At 41.8% G+C, this 26,469-nt stretch overlaps 1 protein-coding gene across 6 annotated transcripts in view; it reads left to right on the top strand.

Annotated features, from left to right (window-relative positions):
- Positions 1-26,469, top strand: part of stx1a (syntaxin 1A (brain)) — a 47,702-nt gene that overhangs the window by 11,648 nt on the left and 9,585 nt on the right. For all 6 annotated transcript variants that reach the window (XM_052079272.1, XM_052079274.1, XM_052079277.1 and 3 more), the window contains exons 2-6: positions 3,880-3,957; positions 9,961-10,060; positions 20,990-21,064; positions 21,288-21,361; positions 22,381-22,489. In XM_052079272.1, the coding sequence (XP_051935232.1) occupies positions 3,880-3,957; positions 9,961-10,060; positions 20,990-21,064; positions 21,288-21,361; positions 22,381-22,489 (436 nt within the window). The remainder of the gene's footprint in view (positions 1-3,879; positions 3,958-9,960; positions 10,061-20,989; positions 21,065-21,287; positions 21,362-22,380; positions 22,490-26,469) is intronic.

Genomic DNA, 26,469 nt, shown 5'->3' with positions numbered 1-26,469 from the left:
GTGGCTTGGGCATCTGATTCGGATGCCTCCTGAGCGCCTCCCTGGTGAGGTGTTCCGGGCATGTCCCACCGGGAGGAGACCCCGAGGAAGACCCAGGACACGCTGGAGAGACTATGTCACCCAGCTGGCCTGGGAACGTCTCGGGATCCCCCGGGGAGAGCTGGAAGAAGTAGCTAGGGAGAGGGACGTCTGGGCTTCCCTGCTAAAGCTGTTGCCCCCGCGACCCGGTCCCGGATAAGCGGTAGAAGATGGATGGATGGATGGATGGATCACTAGGAAGGAGTAGGTGCTAGTCTTGTTGGATTTCAATGCAGTGATGATCTTATAGATCATAATATTCTGTTGAACAGATTGGAAACTAAGGACTAAATGGGCATGGTCCTAAAATGCTTCAGGTGCTATTTGAATGAAGTTTTGAATCTGATTGAATGACCATGGCGTGTGTGGTTCCTCAAGGATCAGTACTTTGACCCCTTTTGTTCAGCCTGTATGTGATACCCTTGGGCCAAATTGTATATTGTCCATGTGAAGCACATTGAGTTATTTTGTCAATGACATGTACAATATAAATAAAGTTTCCTTCCCTTGACTTTACTCGTGAATGCTACGTGGTGGTGCTAAACTCCACTCAATTCACAGCAAGCAGCTGTTTGGCAGATAGTAAATAATTCTTTTTAAAAAAAAAAAAGAAAAAATGAGGTTTCAAGATTTTTATTGCGTCTACTAGTTGGAGTTCACTGTCTTAATCACATTTTGTATCTTTAAACCAGAGGTGGGCAAACTACGGCCCGCGGGCCTAATCCGGTCCGCCGAAGGTTGGTCCACAATTAAGGTTCAGTGTGAATGATTGCATTCATTTCAATTCTACTTGTATTGACAGGCAATTTTACTGCAAGGTGGCGCATTGACTTGAAGTTGCAGAACAGGGGGCTGGGGGGTGTTTTCGACCACCTAGGACCTCTGTATCGCTCTACTTCTACTGGTCTGATCACAACCCATCTGCAGCAATGCACAAGCTAAAATAGGTCATCAACAACACTGTTGCCATTTTAAAAAGTATATTAATACAGTACTTTCATGCTTTTGTTCTGTTGATGTTTGATATGGACTGTCAACAAATGCAGTTTTGTTTTTTTTAATGTACCATAGCTCGTGCTGACCTGGCCCTTCTGTCAAATTTTAAAAGTCAATGCGGCCCCCGAGCCAAAAAGTTTGCCCACCCCTGCTTTAAACCAACCACCTGTGGGGTGGCCAGGGTGACACAACAGATTGGTGAGGAGTGGCCACAAGATGACACCTATGCTCATGTTCGTACACGTACCGTATTTTCCGCACTAAAAGGCCCACCTAAAAGCCTTCCATTTTCTTAAAAGCTCAAGCGCGCCTTAAAATCCGATGCGCCTTGTGTATGGTCATTACGAACTGTGTCGCTGCTTTATTAAATAAGTAATGCCAACCCCAAAATGGCTCCTTGCTAGAGACATGCTTACAATGCAGAGTTCAAACTTAAGGCAATCGGGTTACACAGTTGAACACGGAAATAGAGCGGCAGCAAGAGAGTTCAGCGTTAATGAGTCAACGTTATAACTTACTGTTGGCTAAGTGAACTGTGTCGCTGCTTTATTAAATAAGTTTTACTGAAGCATAGCTCCATCTAGTGGATGCCTTGTAGATTGCATCTTATAATGCCGTGCGTCCAATATATTTTTAAAAAATAGGCCATTCATTGAAGGTGCGCCTCATAACCGTGTGGAAAATACGGTACATTACAAACCGATTAATGGCATTTTCATTCATTTGAATGGGGAAAGATGATTTGAGATGCATTGTGTCTTTGAAGTCTGGAACTATGGCTTTCTTTTTACCCTTATGACCAAACTGAAGCCAGAGTGCATTGTTTGAATGTCAGCCCATAGTGTCGCTTCTGTAGGTTCTGTAATTTCTCAATCAGATGAGCCGGCAGGAGATCGCTCCCTGTGTAGGCACCCAATGTCCTGAGGGCTTGGATGAGGCAAGTCTTATTTGACCGTGTTCATGATAAGCGGTGTTGAAAATAGATGGATGGATTTACTTGCATTTTCACCACCCCATTATGATGCATTACAGTTCTACACGACGCTGTACCGCGATGATGACAATGACTCTCCGGGTCGGACTGGCTGCTTTGCCAACAATGTTGTGTGATAGCAGCCAGAAAATAAATATCCACAGTCGTTTTGTGTTTTGCAAGACTATCTTTATTTCTATTCAGGTACAGATTGTGAGCAATTTTCCACTTCTGGAAGATGGAAGGATCACATGTGCATGCTTTGCCGATGATTATGTTCCAAGAGCACAATCATCGGCAATGCATGTTGTCAACCTTCTGCAGAAAACAATTCATTATACAAATTTCAATATGTGTGTGTGTGCACGCGTGTGAGAGTGAGTGAGTGAGCAAACATACATAATGAATGTTGTTTTTGCTATATTATGATAATAAATCTGCTTGCGCTTTCAGTGCAGCTGACACAGATTGAGTCATGTCTAATGCAGGAGGCGTCTTGCTTTGGCTCGAACGCAAAGATGCAGGAGGCTTGAGTATGGAAACACAAAAGGAGGAAAAAGCGTGTGGAAACATTAAACGTGACACTAAAACGCTCAGAGTCTACTGAAACTCTCTTGGACCTCCATCCATTTTCCAATCCGCTTTTCCTCACAAGGGTCGCGGGGGGGGGCGGGGGGGGGGGGCTCCTGGAACCTATCTCAGCCAACTTCAGACAGTATGCGGGGGACACCCTGAACCGGTTGCCAGCCAATCGCTGGGCACATGGAGACGAACAGAGTCGGAAGCTAACAGGCTTCCGACCCTACAACACATACTATTTGAGTGACAAATAGACGAGGTGATTTTTTAAAATTCTATTTATTTGAATTTCGCAGGTTTGTTAACAAAGCTCTTTGTGGTGGGCCAAATTTATCAGACGTGTTTTTCCACTTGATGGGGTTTTTCAAGACCAGTGGAGATGGTGGCTCATTTATTCCCATGCATGCTTGCATTTAGATGAAGCACTTAATGGCCCTATTGAAAGAAACTTGCAAATGGCAAGACTGATTCTTATTCATTGGCACTGATGGTATACATTTCTCTTTCAAGTGTGGGCCACTCATGAATTTTACTTGTATAGCGATTCTTTTTCCATTTTTTTTTCCACCTGGAATTTTGTGAAACAAATGTGAGGGTTTGTACTTGCACATGTTGGTATAAATCAACTTTTTTTTTTTAATGCGAGTGGTTAAAAGGTTTTTGATTTATTGTCATTATGGGCTGTTGATGTTCAGCCTGATGAGCTCCACCGGTAGTGCTCAGTGAATCTGCAGCCTCACAGTGCGCAGCCTTTGGGTTTAAGTGTCAACTGTGGCCTTCTTGTTTGGAGGGTGCATGTTCTCCTCGTGCTTGCGTACGTTTTCTCCTTTTCCCCTACCTGTCCCACATTCCAAAAACACGCTTTTTAGTTTTCGTGAAGACAAAATTGACGCTCTAGAAAATACATGGACGGGAGGTCCACGTGCGCGCAGAACAGCAATCAGAATCTGAAAATGCACACTACCTGTGCAGCATCGACAAGAAAAATCAGGGAATCGATGTTTTCGTTTGTTTGTTTTGTTTCCCCGACAGGAAATCATGACTTAGATGAAGAACCATTAATTAGTTCATCACTTGACTTGAGTTGATGGTTCTTGTTTCTGATGACTTTATCGCAGGGATGTGCGATTCATTTTCAAGTTTTTCCTTTCTACCTTTGCTCGTGCAATTGAACAGTTTTGGGTAAATTGGCCCTTCATTTCAGTGAAATTCATTTTAACATGAACGTTTTCGGTTGTTGTTGTTGTTCACAGGGGAAGGAGACGACAGAGGAGGAAGATGAAGTGGCCGTGGGGATGGACAAAGGATTCATGGATGAATTCTTTGAGCAGGTGGATTTTTGTCTTTTTTTCCACTTTATTTGTTCTTTACACCGTTTTGTTTTATTTATCCATTCATGTAAGTTCACTAATGCGAGGCCGGTTGAATTCTGTCGCCCTTGGCAATCACGGCAAACTTTCAGAATGACGTTTTTTCCAGAGGGAAATACAATCATAGAATGTGAATTCTGCAGCCCAAACATCAAACTCTGACCACCAGGAAACCTTTATTAACTGACTAAGTTATATGTTTAAGACAGCTTAGCCTTGCTAAATAAAAATAAAATAAAGTATAAAATCTTGAAAATCCTCAACAATTTGCCTAATCCCCCTGAACAGAACGCTGCTGTGCAACAGTTTCCCCAAATAACTGCAAAATGTGAACACTATACAGTATCATTGCTTGCTTGACCGGTTTGAGCACGTTTGATTGAATTAAGGTTCAAGTGGCCCTTGCATCCTTGAATTTTTTTGAATGAATGAGGCCCTGAAATGGAAAAAGTTTGGACACCCCTGACTTTGGCGGTCTCGCGGCTGTAACTTGCAAATAGCCCGCACGTCAGTACAGTCATCAGTCTTGTGCCTTTGTCCTTCCGTGGCGTCACTTGGTATGATTGGCCTCGTTGTTGGTGTTTTATTTAATTTGATATGTAAATAATTATTGATTGGATCACAGCAGCTTGGCCCACTTCCGCGCTTTCTTCTTCCACTTGACAGCGGAAGTGCATGTAAAGTACGTTCGCATCCAGGAGGAGGTTTTTTTGTTTCTTGTACATGTCGTGCATGTGTGCAGTATCCCGAACATGAATTGAATGACGTAATGGCTCTCAGAAAAGGGTTGGGTGGCGTCCTCCTCTGGCCATTGCGAAGGCAGCTACAAAGGTGGTTGTTCATGCCTGCTTGGGAAGCTTCAAAGGGCACGAGACAATAAATACTTGAGTTGTCAAAGCTACACTATCATCTGCAGGTGCCTCTATCAAAAAAAAAGAAAACAAACCCAAAAAAACACACCAAATGTAATAGGCCTTTAATAGAAAGTTTCGGATCAATGAAAAATGTATGTTGGAATTGCTTGTGAACCACTCCAAAAAATGTGGAAATAAAAGGAGAAAAACAAAACAAACAAACAAAATCTTCCCCCGCCCCCAAAATAAATGATCATTTTTGGCTTTTGTTATGCATATTGTGAGGAATAAAAGGGGAAAAGTTCATGGTGTCGATGGAATAACGTGTGAGGGCTCGTGCAAGAACCAAATATTCCAAAACATGATTGTACTTATGTAACTGATTTTGAAAGCCCGTCATCATCGGCATCATTGGCAAATAATGTGGATTTAAAAACACTTTCACTTGAATAGTATGTTCTGAATCTTTATTCATTCACTCAATTCACTCTGATCATGAAGAATACCAACAAAAGGACCTTACTGGACACAAGTACAGAGAGAAAAAATAGTTCTTCAAGGTTAATTGGGTTACAAAATACATTTTCTCCGTCTGCGCTGCCCCCCCCCCCCCCACCTCATGAAATAACCGCGATAAAGGTTGCAATCAAGACAAGATTGGTGCAATTTTCAAGTTCCCTTGACATTTCTTTTCTGCCTTTTATTCTCCTCTGACAGACGGCCTGTAAATTGAAACGTTCATCTCGCTATCTTGTCTGGAATTTCACTTTCACTAGAAAACTGCCTTCAAGTGAGAAGGCAGATCGCCACAGAGCGGAAGCGTTTTGCGAATGGCAGTGATGTAGAAGAACGAGGCCCCAGATGAAGGTCACGGTGGTGGGAAAAGGAGTCATCCTGCGTCTCACCCTGACTGTGTGTGTTAATTAAGCTTTTAAGGGAGGGGGGGGGAAGCAGATGACTGCAGTTCCCTGCCCTTCGCATCACACTGGAAACAATGTGTTGAACCATTGATGGGATTGACTGGACATTTTTTTTTCATATGACAGCATTTTGTGGTCATATGCGAGTGATGGCACTTGATTTTTTTTTTGCATAAATGGAAATGTAAAAAAAAAAAAAAAGACAGAAAATGGTTGTTTTTCATTGGCCTGTCCTGATATACGAGACAGAGAGAGAGCGAGAGAGAAACCACATCGAGTTATATATCGCAGGGGAGCATTTCAAACCGATTTTGTCGATATGCCGTAACACAAAACCTCAGCAAGCAAACAGCCGTTTTTGCTTGAAAATCTGAAGCGAAAATGTCGACATAAAAAGAAAGCCAGTGTACAACAAACCACATTGAGTCACGCATCAAATTAAAGGCCACAATGAGGGATTTCCAGATCCATAGTTGTATTCCTCAATATGCATATCATACCACACTGACCCAAAATATGTTTGGTGTCCTTGTATGATGTCAAAATGCACATCAAACCAAAGCGTACCTCATATTTGTTTTCTTTTTGCCATAGCCTTTTGTGAAAACACAACTCATGCCAACCAAAAATATTTTATATAAAACATGACCAGTCACGTGATGTTACTAGTTCATTGTCCAGTGCAATTTAAGCTTTATGGGTGCGTATTTGTCATTTTGTGACAAGCGCTTAAGCGCCGTCAAGTATCATTTGGCTTCTGTTCTTGCTACAGGCGCGTTCCGAACTGATGATGCAAGTGTAAAGTGAACAGATGCAAAGTCTTGCTGCCTTCTAATCACTCATTACCAAGCGCACTGAAACAAAAATGTCGTCATTCGTCATGCTGGCTCCTGTGACTTCATTAGCGGGAGTTGAACAGGATTTCAGGTCCAGGAAATGAGACGGTGGCGGCTATCAAAAGTGCAAGTGCACGCATAAGACATACACGGTAAATCCCTGGAAGTATAAGGGTGTGTTTGCTGTGTTTCTGCATATAATTTTCCACCGCGTCTGATGTGGTTATGCACACACACTAATGAAATTCGCTCTTGTTGTCTTATGAGACCCGCGCCATGACTCACCGACACGCGGTCCGCGAGACAGCCCCGAGTGCTTTCATCCTGGCTTGCTCATATCTTCGTACCCGTCAAACGCTCACCGTTTGCTGCCTTTTTACACGCTCGCATCAATGGGCCGAGCCAGCAGCCCCGTTTCTCCCCGGGGGGCCTTCCCAAGCCAATTATGTTGTCATTTGAAATCATAAAATCAAATCAGAATCAGCAGCTAATTAAAGAGTTAACAGGATATTAACCAGTGCATTTGGTACCCGGGCCTGCAGTGTGGACTTAATCCATCTCTTCATGCCACCACTATTGTATCGTGATTATTAAAATTTTAAAATATATATATAGCTACTAGAGCTGTCAAACGATTAAAATATTTAATCTAATTAAAAATGCAACTGTCATAATTAACTCAAATGGACTAAAAAATTAATCGTGATTACTCACACATTTTTTATCGTTTCTGAATTTCCTTTTACATTTTTTGTCCTATTTTTCACCCATTTTAATGCTCTCATCAACATGGAATCATGAATCAGTTTTCTATGTGCCAAATGCAAATATTTACTGAAATAACAATTTTGATTTTCAATTTTACATGAACATTTTTCACTCGGAGCAGTTATTCACACATAATCTCTCACACAATATTACTGTCCATCAACAGCAGTGAAAACAATATTTTGTCACACAACAGCTGCTTTAACAGCTTTTTTTTATAAAATCAAAACAGAGCAATGTAACATTATAAAGTGCACATCTAAGGTAAACTAGTACTCAGCCTATAGTAGATTCAAACCATGATTACATACTTCGTTTTTCTCAAGTTTACTGTGAACACAGCAGTCTGTTTCTGTATGTTTGTTGAAGAATAACGAGACGCCAGACACCAGTGTTCATTATGTGCCGCTGTATTCAAAACTGCCCGCCGTACAAAAAAGCGCACCCACTTCTCCCGTGCTGCTGGGGCAAACCATTCTGAAAGGGGTAGGGGGGGTCACTCCCCCTAACACAGTCAGGCTATGTTGATTGTGTTGGTCCTTCTTGTGTGGAAGTCTCTCTACAGTTTTTGTGTAGACCTCATTTCGAATGACAACACTGGAGACATTTTATTTTCGCTAGGTCGCTACCACTGTCAGACAAACACAGAGAAGCTCCACCCGCTCTATTTATATGGACGCAGAACACTGTAACCTTCCACACAAAATAGTTCCAAACAAGTAACATCCGCTTGTGACGTTGCCGCGTTAATCTCGTGAGAAAAAATTTAATCCCGTTAAAATTCATTTAAATTAATGCCAATAAAAACGCGCTAAACTGACAGCTCTAATATCTACAAAACCACAACTGATAATGACATTGCTTTTATCAGTCTGTTCAAAAGGTGACTTCGAACAGTAGCTGTCAAAATCTGTTTGGTTCCGAAATAAAATGGAAAATGAATTCGCTACAGTATGCGATCGCACACTGGGAGCGGCACTGTCATGATCGGAGGATTCGTCTGTCAATCTGGGAATGACAGATTCATAAGTGAAGGTTTAGCGTGTCAATCGGTTAAAATCCAATCAAGCAAGCACGGCGCTCTCCTAGCAGACTTGCGACTGTACCCCGTCACGTCGCTCCGAAATGGACAAAATGTCACACAATTCTTTTTCTTCATATAAAGTCAATTTAGGTTTAAAACAGTACGTGGGATAATATATATATTTAAATAGAATTTGAAATGATGGAAATGTAAGTGAAAAATAGCACATGAAAGGAGGGTATATTTAAAAAAAAAATGCATTAAAGTTTTTAAAATAGCATATGCAGTCAATTAGCTTTTAAAATTAAGTCAATTTAAATTAAAAAAAAATATCAAAAAATATATAAAATGACAACTAGATTTCCAAAGTCACTCCAAAACTGCTTGCACCGCTGCAATGAAAGAATTCGACATGACTGGATGAGGCAAAGACTGTTTTGGTTTTGGGTCAGCGTGTGTTTCCAGTGACGGGATTAGACGGGCAGTTTTTTGGAACTGGGTCACCGAGTGCAACTTTTAACTTTCACTGACACTTTGCCAGCTGGAAGAAGAGCCGACAGGATATTATTATGTATAAAATGTCATTTTCCGAAAGTGGACAGTGAAAATCGGCAATTAATTTCCCTCCAACCCATCTCTCTCTTACGCACACACACACAGCAACAGAGCGCTCACTTGGAGTGGCGTGTGTGTGGGGAAGCACAAGAAGCCGGGTCTCAGATGCAAAAAGGATAAAAGAATGTCTGATTGAAGTGTTGGCCGCCATGTTTGAAGGCAAAAAAAAAAGAAGGAAACGGCAGGTGAAACAAAACCAAGCAAATCACCTTCTCACATTCCGCAGCAGCTAGACGCACCGAAGGACTGGCCGGTGACTTACTTGAGCAGCTGTGTGAAGGAATCAAAAATGCAGAGTGAATTTCCTGAGCCGTGGATGAGTCCACTGGCCGCCGGTGATGATGCCCATCTGATGGCGTTTGTGAGATATCAGGATGACTTTGGTCAAAGAAGGATTTTTAAAAGGATTTTCAAATAAGGATGTCAAGATGGCAAAATGGACCAAAATGTTTCTTTTCCACCTTTTTCTTTTGACCACATAATTTCGAATTTATTTTGACTTCTGGAAAGATTTTTCGTGATGTTGTGGTGATGCCTTTTTTTTTCTTGTGGCTCATACAATTCTATCGCAGCTATTAACCCTTTCATGCATTATAACATAATAACACTGTCGAACCCTGAAACAATTTTAAATAGTTTATTTTGACAACTTATAAAATAAATCTGACAATGTGTGAGTCTTTTGTATTTTTAATTGGAATATATCAATTTGATTAGAGTTTTTGCACACTTTAATCGGGCTTTCAACTAATTGGCTTTGGAGTCAAATGCAAATTCACTTTGCACACAAACTAAGGTTCCCTTTCGATGTGATTTTTCTTTTCATCAACGCGCTTTCGGTCATCTTAATGTGACAATGAGAACGTCACTTTAGTGTAATGAGAGGTTCCTCCGGCCTCGGTGCGTGTTGAGCGGATGCAAATCTATTTGTCTCTCGTTTCCGACAGGTGGAGGAAATCCGAGGTTTCATCGAGTCTCTGGCGGAGAAAGTCGAGGAGGTGAAGAGGAAACACAGCGCCATTCTTGCATCACCAAACCCTGATGAGAGTAAGTCTAATTCGGGATATTTTTCTTGGATTTTTCCATGACGCAGCAGAACAATGTGTTATTTTTTTATTCTTTTTTTTTTTTTTTTTTTTTGCACGCTGCAGTCCTCCACCTTGTTCAGTCATTCAACATAAAACACATATTTGACACCTACAGATTCTACCGATAGGCAATACAAGAGAGGTATTCGCCTCACAATATATTTATTATTTTGGTTGTACTTTGCAGTTGTGTGTGCATTGCATGATACTGGAATTATTTTTTTTTTCTAAAATCAGTTCTAGCTCATCTGGCTAATAGTTACTACATATTCTTTTTCCATTTGGCAACTTGTTCTTGTTTGTTAGAGGTCAAAACAAAAATTATTATTCTGGCGGCCAATTGTCAGGTGGTGCATTTGCGGCTGGAGCGGCAGCGCCCCACCAAAGTCGGCCGATTGGCATCGTTTTTTTTTCTTTCTGTCATACGTCGCTGCTTTCCATTGAAATGTCCCAAAGAATAATATTTGTTGTTTTGACAATGAAAACAAAATCAAATGTGGAGATGCTGTCTGTTAAACGGGCAGAGTCGCTCTTTTGGAATTAATGCGGAGCAGTGATTTTAGCTGTTGAATTAGCCAACCTGTTTATTTGCAAAACATTGCACTACATTTGAGATGTTCTTGAATATATTCCACACCTCCTCCCCACCCACTTCATTTGCATTCTTCATTCCTGCTGAGCCAAACAGAGAGGTGTCAGATGTAACACAATGATTTATATTTCATACCGAGTGGTGTGTACGGTATATACTTGTCTGAGATGGCTTTCAGTGCTGTTTGAGATTTTTTTTTTTTTTTAAAGGTTTCCTTAATGTGTATCTGACTCACCTTTTAAATTGACCCGTGAGATTGTTATAATTGAAGCCTCGGAATTCTGCAGAGCAACAAGCATCAAGCTGAATAGTTGACGTGACCATCAATAAGAATTGGAGAAATTGCCTAGAATGACTTGGCTTGTGTCTGCCCATGTAACAATGAACCATAAATGGTTTGTGTCAGTGATTTTATGATTTACCACTTACTAATGGAATTCTGAAAAAAAAAGCACACCAGACAACTCAGAGAGAGTCCTGTCATTTTCTTTGTGTGTCATGATTCTCAACATGTAGCCATCCATAATAATAACATGCACTTATGTTGGCAGTCATGATAAATAGTCACAGAGGACATCTATTTGGCTTCAAGAAAATAGCCTTTTTAGTAAAACGATGCTCGCATTGGCACTGGAGACAAGCCACAAGTAACTTATTCATAACGGAATGTTACTGTCACACTAATAGCATTGGATTGATGTTTTTGGAATGTACAATCAACTAAAAATCAAAAAGAGATGGACCAACTTGTGCAAAAATGTTAATTTTGCATTGCTTCTGAAGCCAACTCATAAGTTGACCCTTGTTTCGCCTCAGGATTAGGCCAATTTCTTCTTTTCATGCTTCTGTTTGCTGGTCTTATGTTTAGCAAATGAGGGATTTTCATTTTTTTAAACTTTTCTGGTGATGTACTGTGTATTCTGCCATAGTTTCAACAAAGCCCCTGAAGCCCAAGGTAACATGTTTAGCGCAAAACCATCGGAGTGTGGCCGCTATGATGCACTGATTGCATGAGCTATGATTGACACGTCGTGATTGATTGATTGACACGTATCACGCTTTCTGTCTCCGATGGGTTGCTTTTTCTTGGATGCGGTGGTTTCTTAAAAGTCAAGATATGAGATGGGGGCCAATGTGACTAATTTTCTTTCACAGATCATACACACGCATGCCATAATGAGCAATAGTCAAAAATGGCCGCTCAGCTGAATGAGGCATGGCACCCTTTTGTAGCGCGTTAACTATGGTAGCTGACGTGTACCGTTTAAAAATGCTTCCCTCTGCCCTCCAGATTCCCATTCTTTGCCAGTACCCTCGGCGAATTGTACATGAAACGCTGTTTTGTTTTGTTTTTGTTTTTTTACAAAAGCCACCTGACTGGCATCCCACCCTGCTCATAGAAACATGTGTCGCAGGCTATGACGCAAATCCTCGTTGACAGAAATGTTGAAATGTAATATTTATTCTACACATTTTTACAGCATTGGAAAACGTGAAGAATGTTGGTGTCATGTTTGTCCTCCTACAGAAACCGTATTAAAACAAAAAATATATTTCCTTCTCCCATCTTTTTCCATTTTCAAACATTTTTGATAAAGCTCCAGGGAGCCACTAGGGCGGCGCTAAAGAGCCGCATGCGGCTCCAGAGCTGCGGGTTGCCGACCCCCGGATTATACTGACTTGTCTTAACAAATGTCACAAACATTGTTTTTTGGCCCAGAGTTGCATAGCCTTTAATTATGTTCTCAAACCACAATTTTAAATAATATTTTTGTATATCAGTGCCATGCATAATTGAATATATTTGAGATATTTTCCAAATTGTTGTTCATTGATGAGGAGATACAGGGGGATAATCTACATTAAAGATACAAATTGGATCAGCACGGCAGAAATGTCGTGACACAAATTTACTATACAGTGGCAGCCACTGTATAGTAAAAAAGTGATTCTGACCACAGCTTGTGTTTAAGCGCCGCTAGCATTATTCGAATATCACCTGTCATCCCCCCCATCATCTGTCTGACATTGCCTCCTCACCATCGTATTTCCCTGCAAGGGATTTAATTCCCAAACCAACCTCTGGAGACTGGCACTGCGGCTACAGTATAACCTAACGCCAATTTAAATGTAATCCATGTTGCAAAAATAAAATTTTTTAAGTCAGTGTTTCCCCAAACTTTATATAGCCAAAGAAGTACATTATGGCCCACCACCATTAAAAAATGTCACAAAAAGAATACGTACTAAAGTAATCTGAATCATCTCCATTTACTTTACGCAGTGACATATTCAGTGTGAAATCTGGGCCCATTTCGTTCAACCCAGTTATCATTCTATTGTATGAATGGCCGTTTAACTGTCACACATCCTCCCTGGCATACATAGATGGGCAAAGATAGATTTTTTTTTGGGTTGCTGTTAATTGGCTTGAGAATGTCTGTTGTGTAGTTGGGCACCACCCGCTATATGTGTACATGCTATGTACTGCTGCCACTTTTTCTTTTCTGAGGAAATTTAGAAAATGGAAAACAATGTGTCCAAAAAAAATGGCCCCGTTGAGCCTCCAAGCTTGTCCTGTTCCTTCCCACGAGTTCATTATATTCACCAGTCGCAATTTTAGCATTCCCCTGCCACCTCATTCATCTTTTCTCACACCTCCTTATTGATATCAGGCCATTGATGCAGATCCCCTGTTGTAAAAAAAGGGATACTCCCGGAAACCTCATTGACTTTCCTTTCCCGCTGATCCCTTTATGGCCCCTTGCTTAGGGAAACATCGATCCGCTTCCCGATTACACAGACAAGGCCTCAAACTAGTCCATGTGTGCCGACGCCACACATACAGTAGCTGCATGGTATCTCATCTGGAATACAGATCAATCTCGTGCGTGTGCGTGTGCGTGTGCGTGATATATGCACATCAATCAGTGATTGCTGCAAATGTCAGGATTCTTCATTAAACGCAGCTCTCTATCTGTCATTATCCAGTTTCATTAAGAGAAGTCAGGAGGCTCTCACTAGGACCGTAAATCGCCTTTTTGATTGAGTCATTGCATAAAACGATTTAAACAAAATGGAATTCCCGTGTGGACTTCTGGCTTTCTTCCAAATTCCGTCCCCCCAAAAAACGCATGTTAGATTTAATCAATAGTCTTAAATCAGGGGGTGTCCAAACTTTTTCTTCCACGGGGCACAGACTGGAAAATTGAAGGATAAAGAGCCGCAGAAGATACTCAGTGGGTTACATTGTACTCATTTATAACCATGCATTTTTAGCTCTTTTATTATTTTTTGTAAAGGCGTCATTTTCGAGCCAGCTCTTGTATTGAATCTCAAAAAAGACATATGTCAAAGGAAAAACATAATCGACACTGTATGGTGTTGAACCCTTCTATTTCTGTCATCGCTAATTGCTTCATAATTACATCACGTGGCCCCTTTCATGACTGCGGGTCCGGCGTTCTCGCCTCAGGATCTTGTCCTTCACCTTCCTGCTTTGTCCTTCCGCCCCCCCCCCCCCCTTCCCTCCAGTATTCTGTGACTGAAATGCTAACGCTAATTGCAACCCATTTGCACATACCGATTTAATGCAAATATACGTACACACACATGGACTCGGTGTGATTTTTATGTAGAAGCCAATGTGAGATCTATTTTTAGCAACATGACCTCTGTGACATTTTCAGTCGCTTAATTGCATTGTATCTTGTTTTGATATCGGGGGTTATTGGCCTTGTCCGCCTCTCTTTGTCATGACCCTCACTGATGATGCGACGGGCGATGTATTCTGCCACGTAAGGTCAAAAGTCACTGATGAGTGGTTTCCCCAGAGCAGGGTCAGCAGTGCCAGTGGCCTTCTCACTCAGCTTCCCCTGCGAGAGAAGTACAACTGTGTTGTACTTCTCTACAACACAGTTGTACTTCTCAACCTTAGACAGATGACACATGCAGGCTTTGTACAGTAGGAAAATTTCAGGTACTGCATTTGCCTGAAATTAAAGGGGAAACATGCTATTTTCTGATCCGTTAGCCATAACTGCCATTACAGACCACCTCTTTCCAGGCGTTCCGAAAATTCAGTTGTATCAAAGTCTTTATTCAAACACTGGAATTGGGAATAAATGACAAAACTGCTGTTGTATAAAAGCACTAATAATAACCCTACATGCAAAGGAAGCCAAGTGTTGTAAAGCAAGCTAGTATTAGTATTAGTTATCCGTAGCTGCCATGTTTAATGTGATCAAAATATATCGAGGGTGGCATGATTGTTCATCTACGTGTGCTCGCATTTTCTAATCGGCTTATCCTCACAAGGGCCGCGAGCATGCTGGAGCCTATCCCAGCTGTCTCCAGGCATTAGGCAGGAGTACACCCTGAACTGGTAGCCAGCCAATCGCAAGGCACACAACAACCATTTGTGATAACAATCACACCGAGGGACAATTTGGAGTGCCCAATCAACCTACCATGCATGCTTTTGGAATGTGGGATCAAACCGGAGTACCCGGAGAAAATCTACACAGGCATGGGGAGAGCATGTAAACTCCACACAGGAAGGTCGGAGCCAGAATTGAACCCTGCACCTCTCTACTGTACACTGTGAGGCCAACATGCTAACCTGTTGACCACCGTGCCTCCATATATGTGTGTATATATATTCATTCATTCATTCATCTTCCGAACCGCTTGATCCTCATTAGGGTTGCGCGGGATGCTGGAGCCTATCCCAGCTGTCTTCGGGCAGCAGGCGGGGGACACCCTGAATCGGTTGCCAGCCAATCACAGGGCACACAGAGACGAACAACCATCCACGCTCACACTCACACCTAGGGACAATTTAGAGTGTTCAATCAGCCTGCCACGCATGTTTTTGGAATGTGGGAGGAAACCGGAGCACCCGGAGAAAACCCACGCAGGCCCGGGGAGAACATGCAAACTCCACACGGAGCTGGAATCGAACCCGGTACCTCTGCACTGTGATGCCGACGTGCTAACCACTGGACTACCAGGGCCGCCATTGTGTGTGTTTATACTGTATATATAATTTCCAATTATGATACAATTCATCTTTGTGTGACATTCAAATGTAGAAATGAGGACTTTTAGTCTCCTGCATTATTTCACGTCGTCTGCTGTGCCAAACTGTATCTGCTCCCTGCCAGAAAATGAGTCCACAAATAAACACACACACTGTGAGATTTCACACAGGGTGACGTGAGAGGAAAATTTGACTTCTTTTGTTATCGTTATCATTTCCAAACTTGCGAGTATTCAGTGCAGTGAATTTGTATCAATTATGTGTCACAGTTTGTAACCACAATTTAGTCCATCACATTCTGGTGTATTTTCCCCCAATCACGATTCGATGGCTGCCCCCACTTTCTTAAAATTGTCACTTCTGAGTCATCAACTCAACCGCTCAGGAGTTTCGTGGTTTAATTGCAGTCTTCTGTTTGGGGGGCTGAAAGCAACTCCCACTCACTGAAGGCAGCATGCCAACACCTTCCACAGAAACAAAGTGGTCTCTAAGGCTGTTAAAAAAAAAAAGCTTTTGTTTAAAAAAAAAAAATCATCCAGTTCTTCCTGAAGAAACTAACTAATCAACAACTTAAGACTCAACCTGTGATCAATAGATCATTTTTTTCCCCCCTACGCCCGTTTGTACCCTTGAGCAGTTGCGGATATGCGGGAGGCTAAGGACACACAAAGTCACTTGGACACAGTGAAGTTGACATACGTTTAATGTATGTAATGGAGCTGGGAACAAGCTGAGTCATTAACACTGATGTGAACTACTTCAGTTATTCTCGGCAGCCATTAAAAATGGCTTTCCATCTAGAAAAAAAAAACGCATCCAGTGAATGGGTAGCAAGAGGGGTTTCAATCAGCAGTGACACGTCATGTTAAATTATAGCCACCCTATTATAGCGTCCTTTCCCCAAGGATTTCAAAGGCCCCAAAAAAAGATTAGTGGATTGATTCTTTCATGTTTTGTAGACATACTGTTGGGTTATGAAATGTTCTATTGGGAGTTGAAATGAAGCAAATGGAACGCGCTACTCAAGCTGACTTAAGTAGCGGCACTGAATAATTCATCCCAGGCTCAAACTGTTGCCACCATAAAAGCTTTATTAACTGTAGAGCCAGTGTATTAATCATAATAATACTCACTCTATTTTATTATTGACAATAAAATATAGGCCATTATTTAATGAGATAAATGAAGACATATAAAACACCAATTAATACAAATTATATGAACCAATGATGGAGGGCAAGGGAGGGGTAACCTAAATAGATGCAATCAATATTACACACCGCTTGATGACACTGATGGGTTAAAGCGGTGGTGTTAAACATACGGCCCGCGGGCCGGAACCGGCCTCCAAGGAGGTTCGATCAGGCCGGCAGGATAACTTAATAGTGAAGAAATGTTTCGACCAAAAAAAGGAAAGGCATTATTTTGGTTATTTATAGCAGAGTATGGTGTCATTTTAAGGGTCTGGCCCACTTGACATCTACGGAGGCCGTATGTGGCCCACAATGTGAAATGAGTTTGAGCACCCCTGGCTTAAAGAATAGAGTGGAGCATATTTGGTCGCAGCAGCTTTCGATGCTGAATGAAACTTAAAATCCCAAGAGATTACAGAAAGTTTTGTTTCACTTTTAAGGTCTTTCATTCGACAGAAAAATCTCGAATTCTATCTTGCGCCACTTTTGCTGCCGTCATAACAGACTAAAGGTCGATAGGAAAGACTTCTTTTTCAGTCCATGAAACTTTTTTCAGTTTGCCTCTATTGTGAGAGGCTGAAAACATTTTGGGTTTTTTTTGTTTCGCCAAGCGCACTCACTCGCACTTTGTCAATTATAGCTAATAATAATGTTAGGGCTATTTAGAGCTGAGACGTGGGCGTATAAATTGCTGCAAGAGGGATTACAAGTGCTGAAATGGCAAAGTGGTATTGATACCTGCGCCTCCTAATCAGAATAAATTGATTTAATAGACTAAACAGAGTACCTCTTCCATCAAGGCCTAAGCATTTGCCTGTGAAACCACCAAGTGAGCATCTGGCATCTTAATAGCGACTGTAAGTTCAGGTTACACGCAGATCCACTTGGATTGTTTTCGCATCCAAGAGGGTGGAACATAATTATGTGTATAATTATGATTCCTACACAAGCACAAATTATATCTTGATCTGGCGAGATTCAACAGAGATTAAAAAGCTTGGGAACATATTAGTTTGGATTGTTCGAATTTAACTACAGAATGAGGCGAGACTGGATTTCATTCAACCATGATGGAAGGCAGGAAAGTTTGTGCCAAAAGAAATGAATAAGGGCCCGAACATTTGCAATTCATCTTTTGAAATGCTGCCATAAAGAATCACTCTCGAGTTTTTAGGGGTCGAGGTGGGGTTATAAATCAGTGCCACCCACTCTGTAGCATGGACACTTATAGTCCGTACGTACTGTACATTATGTACCTGCTGCATGTGTGTGAATTGTCGTTTGCCGGTACCCGGTTCGCTGGATTCGTAAACTTCTGTTTTCAATGACCAGTTGTCCGCTTCTGTCATTTTGTCAGTCTTTCCTCCTTTACCACCATGAAAATGTTGCGTACACTCATCTAATTCCCACCGACACTTTCCACTCAATAACATCTCCCTTTTTTTTTCTTTTTTTTTTTAAACCAAAGTGCGGGGCCATCCCATCGATTTTACGTCTCTAGCTTGATCTGTCCTGATCCTGATTGTACTGCAAATACCTTCCCTTTGCCCGCATTCTTGCGATGAGGTCAGCTTTGAAAACATGCCACCTGGACTCTCGACCAGTCAATAAGCAGAGCAAGCACACAAAGGATTGCTCATGTATTTACAAAGAAGAGATGGAGAACTGAAAATGAGGCGCATTGGAAAGGTTAAAAAAAAAAAAGACAGGTGTTACAGTACAGTGAAGGAATCTGTTTGCGTCATGGTGCCCCGACTTGAAGCTGACAACCGCAGAGAGGGAGAGCTGACGGACTGTAATGCAGAGGGAAGAAGGCTGAGAGTGACGAAAGGAAGCCTTTCCTGATAAAAGCTGATGTTTATCTTGTTTTACATGTGGGGGACATGCACGACTGAAACATAAAGTACTGTATTTTCCACACTAAAAGACGCACTGGATTATGAGGCGCAACTTCAATGAATGGCCTATTTAGTCTTCTTTTTTTTTTCATATATTGGGTGCACCGCATTATTGGACGCAGTCTGCAATGCATCCACTAGATGGAGCTACCCTCAAGGAAATGCACACAGAACGATCAGATGTCAGTAAAACGTATTTAATAAAGCGTCGAGACAGTTCACTTAGCCAACAGCAAGTTAGAACATTGACTCGTTGAACTCTCCTGGTGCTGCTCTATTTCCGTGTTCAACTGCGAAACCGATCGCCTTAAGTTTGAACTCTGCGTTGTAAGCATGTCTCTGGCAAGGTGCCATTTTGGGGTTGACATATTACCGTAATGACCATACACAAGGCGCATCGGCTTTTAAGGCGCGCTGTGAGCGTTTAAGAAAATGGAAGACTTTTAGGTGCGCCTTTTAGCGCGGAAAATGCGGCACATTGACTTGCATCGAGACAAATCTCATCTTGGCGTCTCAAGCTAATCTTGACAGGATATAGGCATTGCAAGGATCACATTCCTTATACTGTACATTAAAAGGAGCTGATGTTAAACGTATAGCGAGTGAAAGTCAAAAAAAATATCTCCCTACTAGTTCATGCACAAAGTGTTTTGATGTGGTTCTTCCACACCAAATTCATCCAAGCATTACTTTGCTTGTTAGCGAGTTAATTTATCCGTTCTCCGCGCGATATAAATTGACGTCAAATAGTGCCTCCGCCATGTTCGCCGTCTTTCCTTGCGCTGTTGTTTAGTGGCTGACACGCTCTCCATCATTTTATAACTCAGGAGGAAACTCCTCCCCGCCCCCCAGCTCATTTAATTTTGTCTCCATCCTTCCCTTCCTCCCTCTTCTGCCACTTTGGAAACAATTTGAAGCTGGTGAGAGGCCTGCCTGCGCGCGTCTCCATAGCAACGCAGTATTAATGGTGGCAACAGGCGTGACCTGAAGATTCCGTTTGAGGGCGAGAGGGACGGCGTGTGAAGCCACAGCTCAATTGATTCTTCAGTATTGCCCCTCCAATTTGCTTTCCGACACTTGTACTGATTCATCAGCATGTGCGCTTTTCCTTTCTTTTCCCGGCAACCAATTGCAAGGCTCGCTGGACACCTGATAGAGCAAGTTGGCCTCCTCTGCTTGGTAACTGCGAGGGGGAAAATCTAATCTGACTCCTGAACATGCACACAGAGAAACACGCCTGTTTTCTATTCTGGCTGCGACGGCGGCGCTGCTGTGACCTCATGACAGGTTGCTGTGGTTACGCTCCTCCATAACCTTACACCCCTGTGAGTTTAAAAGTCGAAAAACATCTCCAACAATATAGTATTCGTGAATGAATACGGCAACTGGATGAACAAACCACTCTTTTTCGCCTTTAGTCGTTAGATGTGGTGCAAAAAACACAGGCAGACTTTGCGTAATCTATAATATTAGTTTTTTAGTTAGTCTTTTTTTCCCCCCCGTTCTTTGTTCCTTATGCTGTTGGTATTTTCTTTCTGGTATTCATTCCATATTTTTTCTACTTACTGACTGATCAGGCTTCATTCTGTACTGTTAACCAAAGCCCAACTCCCTTAAATTAACTGTCACATATCTTTCGGTTATTTGTAAAGTTGCTCTACAATTCTAGGTTTCTTTCTTCAAGGCTGACATGAAAGAAAACGTAAAAGTATACAGAACAGGACTGTGCCAAGATGAATACAATCTGCCCACCTTCCTTCCCCAGTGCTTGTTGAAATATCAAATGTAGAAAAATAAATCAATGAATGAACAGTCTTCAATTAAACTGCCTGCCACACCCTTGAAAGCAGAAGGCCAGTGGAATTAGTTTTTTGCCTAAATAAAGAAGAGGACGATCCGCCGGGGGAAATAATGGCAGTCTGGCCCATTCTATTTGTGTGCCGTTATCAGATTTTTGTTCGACAAACTCGACCGTCACATTGGAACATAAATTACTTCAAAACAACTGCCGCCGCTCGGTCTCTTGTTTTGACTTTCACGGCTGAGTTGTTTGTCTTTATGAAGTTGAAGCTGGAGACCCGTTGGTTACTCTCGGATTGATTTGATGCCAGTTGTTGGTGATTGTCTAAAGTGTGTCTGAGTCAGGTTTGTCCGTTCTCCTCAGGAACAAAAGCCGAACTGGAGGATCTAATGGCAGACATCAAGAAACTGGCCAACAAAGTGCGCTCCAAATTAAAGAGTGAGTTCAACAAATGCCCCGATGAGATGTCAATCAGTCCACGTTTTTGGAAAGTGAATTGAAGCAAAAAATGTTGCCCCCCCCCCCCAAAAAAAGTCTTTACAATCAATGCAATGGCGTCATAGCGATCTTCATTTTGATATACATACAGGTATATTATTAAATATGCATTTTCTTTTTGGGGGGAGTGTCTATTTCTCATGTGTGTCTTTTCGTGTTCCAGGCATTCTGCACACTATCGAGCAGGAAGAAAGTCAGAACACGTCGTCAGCCGATTTGAGGATACGCAAGACACAGGTCGATTGAAAAACTCAATATACTGTTACCATTTTTTTTAGATGATTATAATATCATTCATCGCCGTATCATATTGGACTGACATCTTAAATCAATTGTTAGTGTGTCATAAATGACGAAGTGGAAACAAAAAGCGTGAATTCAAAGAAAGAAATGAGCATTGAAAAAAAAAATGTGTAAATACAATACATGCTGATTTATATAGCGCTTTCACAACAGCGGCAGCTGTAACAAAGCACTTAACAAAACAGTTAACATAAAGTAAAATAATAAACACAACACATAACATAAAACACGGACAGTCATGCAGTTCTAACCACTTTTCCGTCACACGCTTTGTTGTTTGAAGCAGTTTGAGATGAAAGAGGAGAGAATCAAAGTGTCCTTTAACCAGTGGATCAGAAACGTCATGCTCAAAATCTGCACGCGTCGGCTACAAGCTAAGTTTCAAAGTCAACAAGAAGCTACTAAGGTTCTTACTAAGGTTGCGTCTGTCAAATGATTTGAACCTACTAAACGATGATTTCACAAATAAACAGCAGCAATGAATGCTCTCCATCTTTAGTTCGAATCAACAGTGCCTCTGTTGGCTGGAACCTGAACAGAACAGACAAAAGATGTTTCAGAACCACATGTTCTAACAGGAAGTGATGCACAAGAGAAAATGTCCTGCTGGTATTCTTTCAAAAACGAAATGGCAAGAAATAAATGGCAAATAATACATAATTAAAATTACATACTGTCGTCAAATATTCCAATGAAGACATTTTGAAACAAAACAGAGCATCATCATCACTATCTTCATCACAGTTGTCATAACAATGCCATGGATACGAAGAATCTCAGTGACTTGACAATTAAAACGAGACATCCGTGCAAAATAAAAGTTCTCTTTTCATTTTAATATTTACAATACACACTAGATGCATTTTATTTGCGAATGACTGAACTATATGTAATACGCCTTAATAATACGCAAACATTTGAAATAAAAACGTCAATACTCTGTTTTGTCCCAGCACTCCACATTGTCCCGCAAGTTTGTGGAGGTGATGTCGGAGTACAACACCACCCAGTCGGACTACAGGGAGCGCTGCAAGGGCCGCATCCAGAGGCAGCTGGAGATCAGTGAGTCTAGAACCACATTCCACTAAGCCACGCCAACATCACTCTTAATCGGTGGTCACTTGGTCACCGTCGACCAAGGATGTCACATCGCTCGGCCCTGCTATACGGGGTATCCAAATCCTGTTGGTCCTCGAGGGCCACGATCCCCTCCTCCAACACACCCGATTCAAATATTTCGGATCGTCATCGGGTTTCTGCTGAGCTTGCTGATGAGCTGATCCGAGCGGTGGCTCTGAGTTTACATCAAAACCGTAGTTTCTCTGCCCTTGAGGTAATCATCCAGGCTGGCTGAAGTTCCAGGGTCACTTCCAAATGACTCCGCGATGTGAAACACCATCATGCTGAAACACTCATACGCATGTTCACTGCGAGGTAAACCTTTTTCTGCCATCTGTCAATGTGGTGGAGCTTGGTTTAAATGTGTGTGCGCCACCTGTTATCATGCGAAGATGGCGCATTGTCACAACCATACAAACATGGTCGGTGGAATGATTAGACGGTGCACTAAGGCGCGCTGATCTGACACTCTTCCCCCCCCCCCCCCAACCCCCCACCCCCATGCACCAGCAGAGCCATTTGATTTGATTTGTCAGCTTGTGGAGCCACGGGGGACCTTAGCTGGTCTCATCTGTTGTAAGGGAAGGGATTTAGACACGGAGACAGAATGGGAATGTCAGGAGAGATAGAAATGTGCAAACATTGAGGGAAGACTTGAGCAATTAAAACAAAAATCTTCAACCTACTGGATTTCCTTCAGATTGACACGATTAATATGGTAAACGGTGCATCACTCACATCTCTGCAGCTGTGCACATTTTTCAGCAATTGTTTTTTTTGCGGGTGCAAATTTAGCTTTCCACTCATTCAGTGTAGTTTCACGTTGGGATTAAGAGCAAGAGAAAGAGGCAGAGAAGGTCCCCAACCACTGTATTACTCCAGTAATGGCCGTTGTTCCCACACAGCAGAGAGAATATTGGCCTGCCCGTACTTCATGTGGTGCTTCTCTGTGTGACGTCCACTTGGCTCGATGCTAATAAACAATGCTACATCGCTAGCAAATAGCATCAATGTAGCGGCATGGTAAGGCTTTAATAACAAATATTTGAACACAAATGCTGCATCAACATGTCGACAGATAATTTAACAATACTATTTTCTACACAAGATAGTTCAAAGTTCAGCTCACACATTTTAAAATGTAGCTCACCGTTCCAAAAACGGAACTTTTTTTCACCTTTACCTCGTTTATTCTTGTAAATTTGATTCTCCTTCATCCCCATGTAAGGTTTCTGACATTTTGTGAATTTTCCGGCCGCCAGTCACAATCCTTTTGTCCTAGCGGTGTAATGTGAAGCAGCGCTTTAATGACTGACTGACTGTGTGAAAGATCGGTGTCGGTTCATTACATGCCGCAACATGTGGGTCTGATGATCGATAGGTCGCATAATGCAGCTGTGGAAGCCTGTGGTGTCAGACAGCAGTGTGACTGTGTTCTCGGTTGCTTCCCTTTCCAACACTTCTCTGTGTGTGAGAGGAAGGGATGGGGTGATGTTTATTTCTGCCCATGTGAATGATGTGGCTTTTTGCAGTAACACTGTTAAAAAAAATGGCTCTTCGCCTCTGACTGGCTGGCCATCCCGAGTCTAGGGTTAGGTGAGACAAAATTAGACAAAAGCAATTGCTTTAGGTTCATTTCAAAATGTGCATCCACGGGCGTGATTATTGATGTGTTTGTACATTGTAACTTACGAGTGTCCGAATACATTTTCCTCAAAATAGTCTACCTATCTTGAATTCCTAAAATCATGACATGTTGCTCCATTTGATTGTCATATTTAAGAGCTGAAATACAATCTCAGCTTTCCCAATCAGAAGATCTGCGTTCGACTCGTTGGAACATCTCTATGTGGTGTATGCGCGTTCTCCCCGGTGCAGTGTGCGTCTTGCCTCTCTCCTAAAGTCAGCCGCGATACACCACAGCTCACCTGCGGCCCCGAGAACGACTCGCAGATACAGTATGTTGAACTTGTGAACCGACAAAGGGTCATTTTTGTACGTTTCAAAATGCGCCAATGGCCGTGAACAAGCAGGCTTATAGTTATTGGTCGCAAGATAAGATGAATTTTTAAATAATACGTCAACGATTAATGGAAAACGCCAGTCCCGTGAGGCTTGGCATTTGGCTGCAGAGGGTTTGGGTCGCCATGGTAACAATTAACAGCCTGCTTCAGAGTCTTTATGGTGCTTTAAGACTCGCGTGGTGTTGAAATGGAGTGGTGGAAGTGTGTGTACGCATTTGTTATGTTTTGTAGGTCAACCACTCTGAATAATGTGACAAAGATTAAGATTAAAGGTGAGGAAATGGGATGAAGACGATAGAGAAGAGATGAAGGATCATGTAATAAAGACCGTGTGTGCCTGCGTGTGTGTATCATTGTCGCTATTGGTCATGATTCCCTTGCTCCGTCCTTCAACTCAAGCTGTGACCCTCCTGATGTGGAAATGGCAATGACATGCAAGATTTATTGCCGCTTCAAAGAACTTATTAAGGATAGCCATACTTGGTAGGGAAAAAAATGGGGGCGGGGGGGTTAAACGCAGATGTAGAAAAGAACAAAGGAGAAAAAAAATACCCAATAATCTACAGCAGGCATGTCCAAAGTCCGGCCCGGGGGCCAAATCCGGCCCGCGGTCGAATTTCATCCGGCCCTCGGCCCCTGTCATAAAATCAGTGCCGTCTGGCCCGCAGTTTGGGCGCAATGGAACACGTGTTGCATTGACTGAGGTCTCGTAGACTGGTGAGTGATGTTTCATAGAGTACTGCTTCCCTCTAGTGGCTAAATGAGTAATAGCATTCACTAAATGAGTAATAGCATTTAGACCAGGGGTCTCCAACATGGTGCCCGCGAGCACCAGGTAGCCCGTGAGGACCACACCAGTAGCCCGCCAGTGCTAGGATTGTGATTTGCTCGTAGAAATTATGATTTAAAAATGCAAACATGGGCAGTATTATAGATTCTATAGCTACCTATTTAGCTATCTAACTAGCTAGCTACAGTATACATCTAGCTAGCTAATGTTCTAATATTATTAAATGTCATTTGTACAAATGTTATTTCAGACGTGTATCAATTTGGTAGCCCTTCACACAATCAGGACACATGAAGTAGCTCTCACTCTCAAAAAGTTTGGTGACCCCTGATTTAGACACTAGAGGGCATCACTCACGAGTTAACAAGACATCACTCTGTGTTTATATTGACTGATATGTCATATTTCAAATGAATCCTTGCAGTTGTGGATATGTGTATTGCTTGTTCATATCCCTGTTGTTCGAGTCAAAGGTTTTGTGACTATTGAAAAGTCATGGTGATACATTTTATGTTTCAAATCAATCAATTTGCACTCAGGAGACTTCCGTTTAAGAAAAAGTCAAGTGAATAAACAGTTGCATGTGATATACCTGTTTCAAATGAACCAAAAGAAATTCTTAAGATTGTTGAAATTAAAATAAAAATGGAAATGTGAAACAGACTGGCTTACTAAAATTTGTTGAACAATATTGTTGTTCAATGTAAAGAATGTCAGCCAAGGTCGGCCCCCCGACATTTTACCACATAAAATCTGGCCCCCTTGGCAAAAAGTTTGGACACCCCTGATCTACAGGTACTGTATTGATAAATTAAATATGAGAAAGGCAACAATGCAAATATTTATAATCATTCAAACACAGGATAAAATGATGATTGATGATAAGCAGTTCGGAAAATGAATGTATGGATTAGCAATTGAGCAATAAAGTCATGAAACAAAATGAATCAATAAAATGAACTCCTGGCCTACAAAAAACATTAATACAAACCAAAACAAATGAAAACAAATTAATAGTCTTTAACGAAGCAACAGAAAAAAAGATGAGGACTAACACTGTTCTTGTTGAAAAAACTAAAAATGATTGACATGAATATTTTCTAGATTTT

The sequence above is a fragment of the Hippocampus zosterae genome, chromosome 10, assembly GCF_025434085.1.
Source record: "Hippocampus zosterae strain Florida chromosome 10, ASM2543408v3, whole genome shotgun sequence".
Classification (NCBI taxonomy): domain Eukaryota; kingdom Metazoa; phylum Chordata; class Actinopteri; order Syngnathiformes; family Syngnathidae; genus Hippocampus; species Hippocampus zosterae.
Note: the sequence above shows the minus strand (reverse complement) of the source record. Positions and strands in the feature narration are given on the sequence as shown.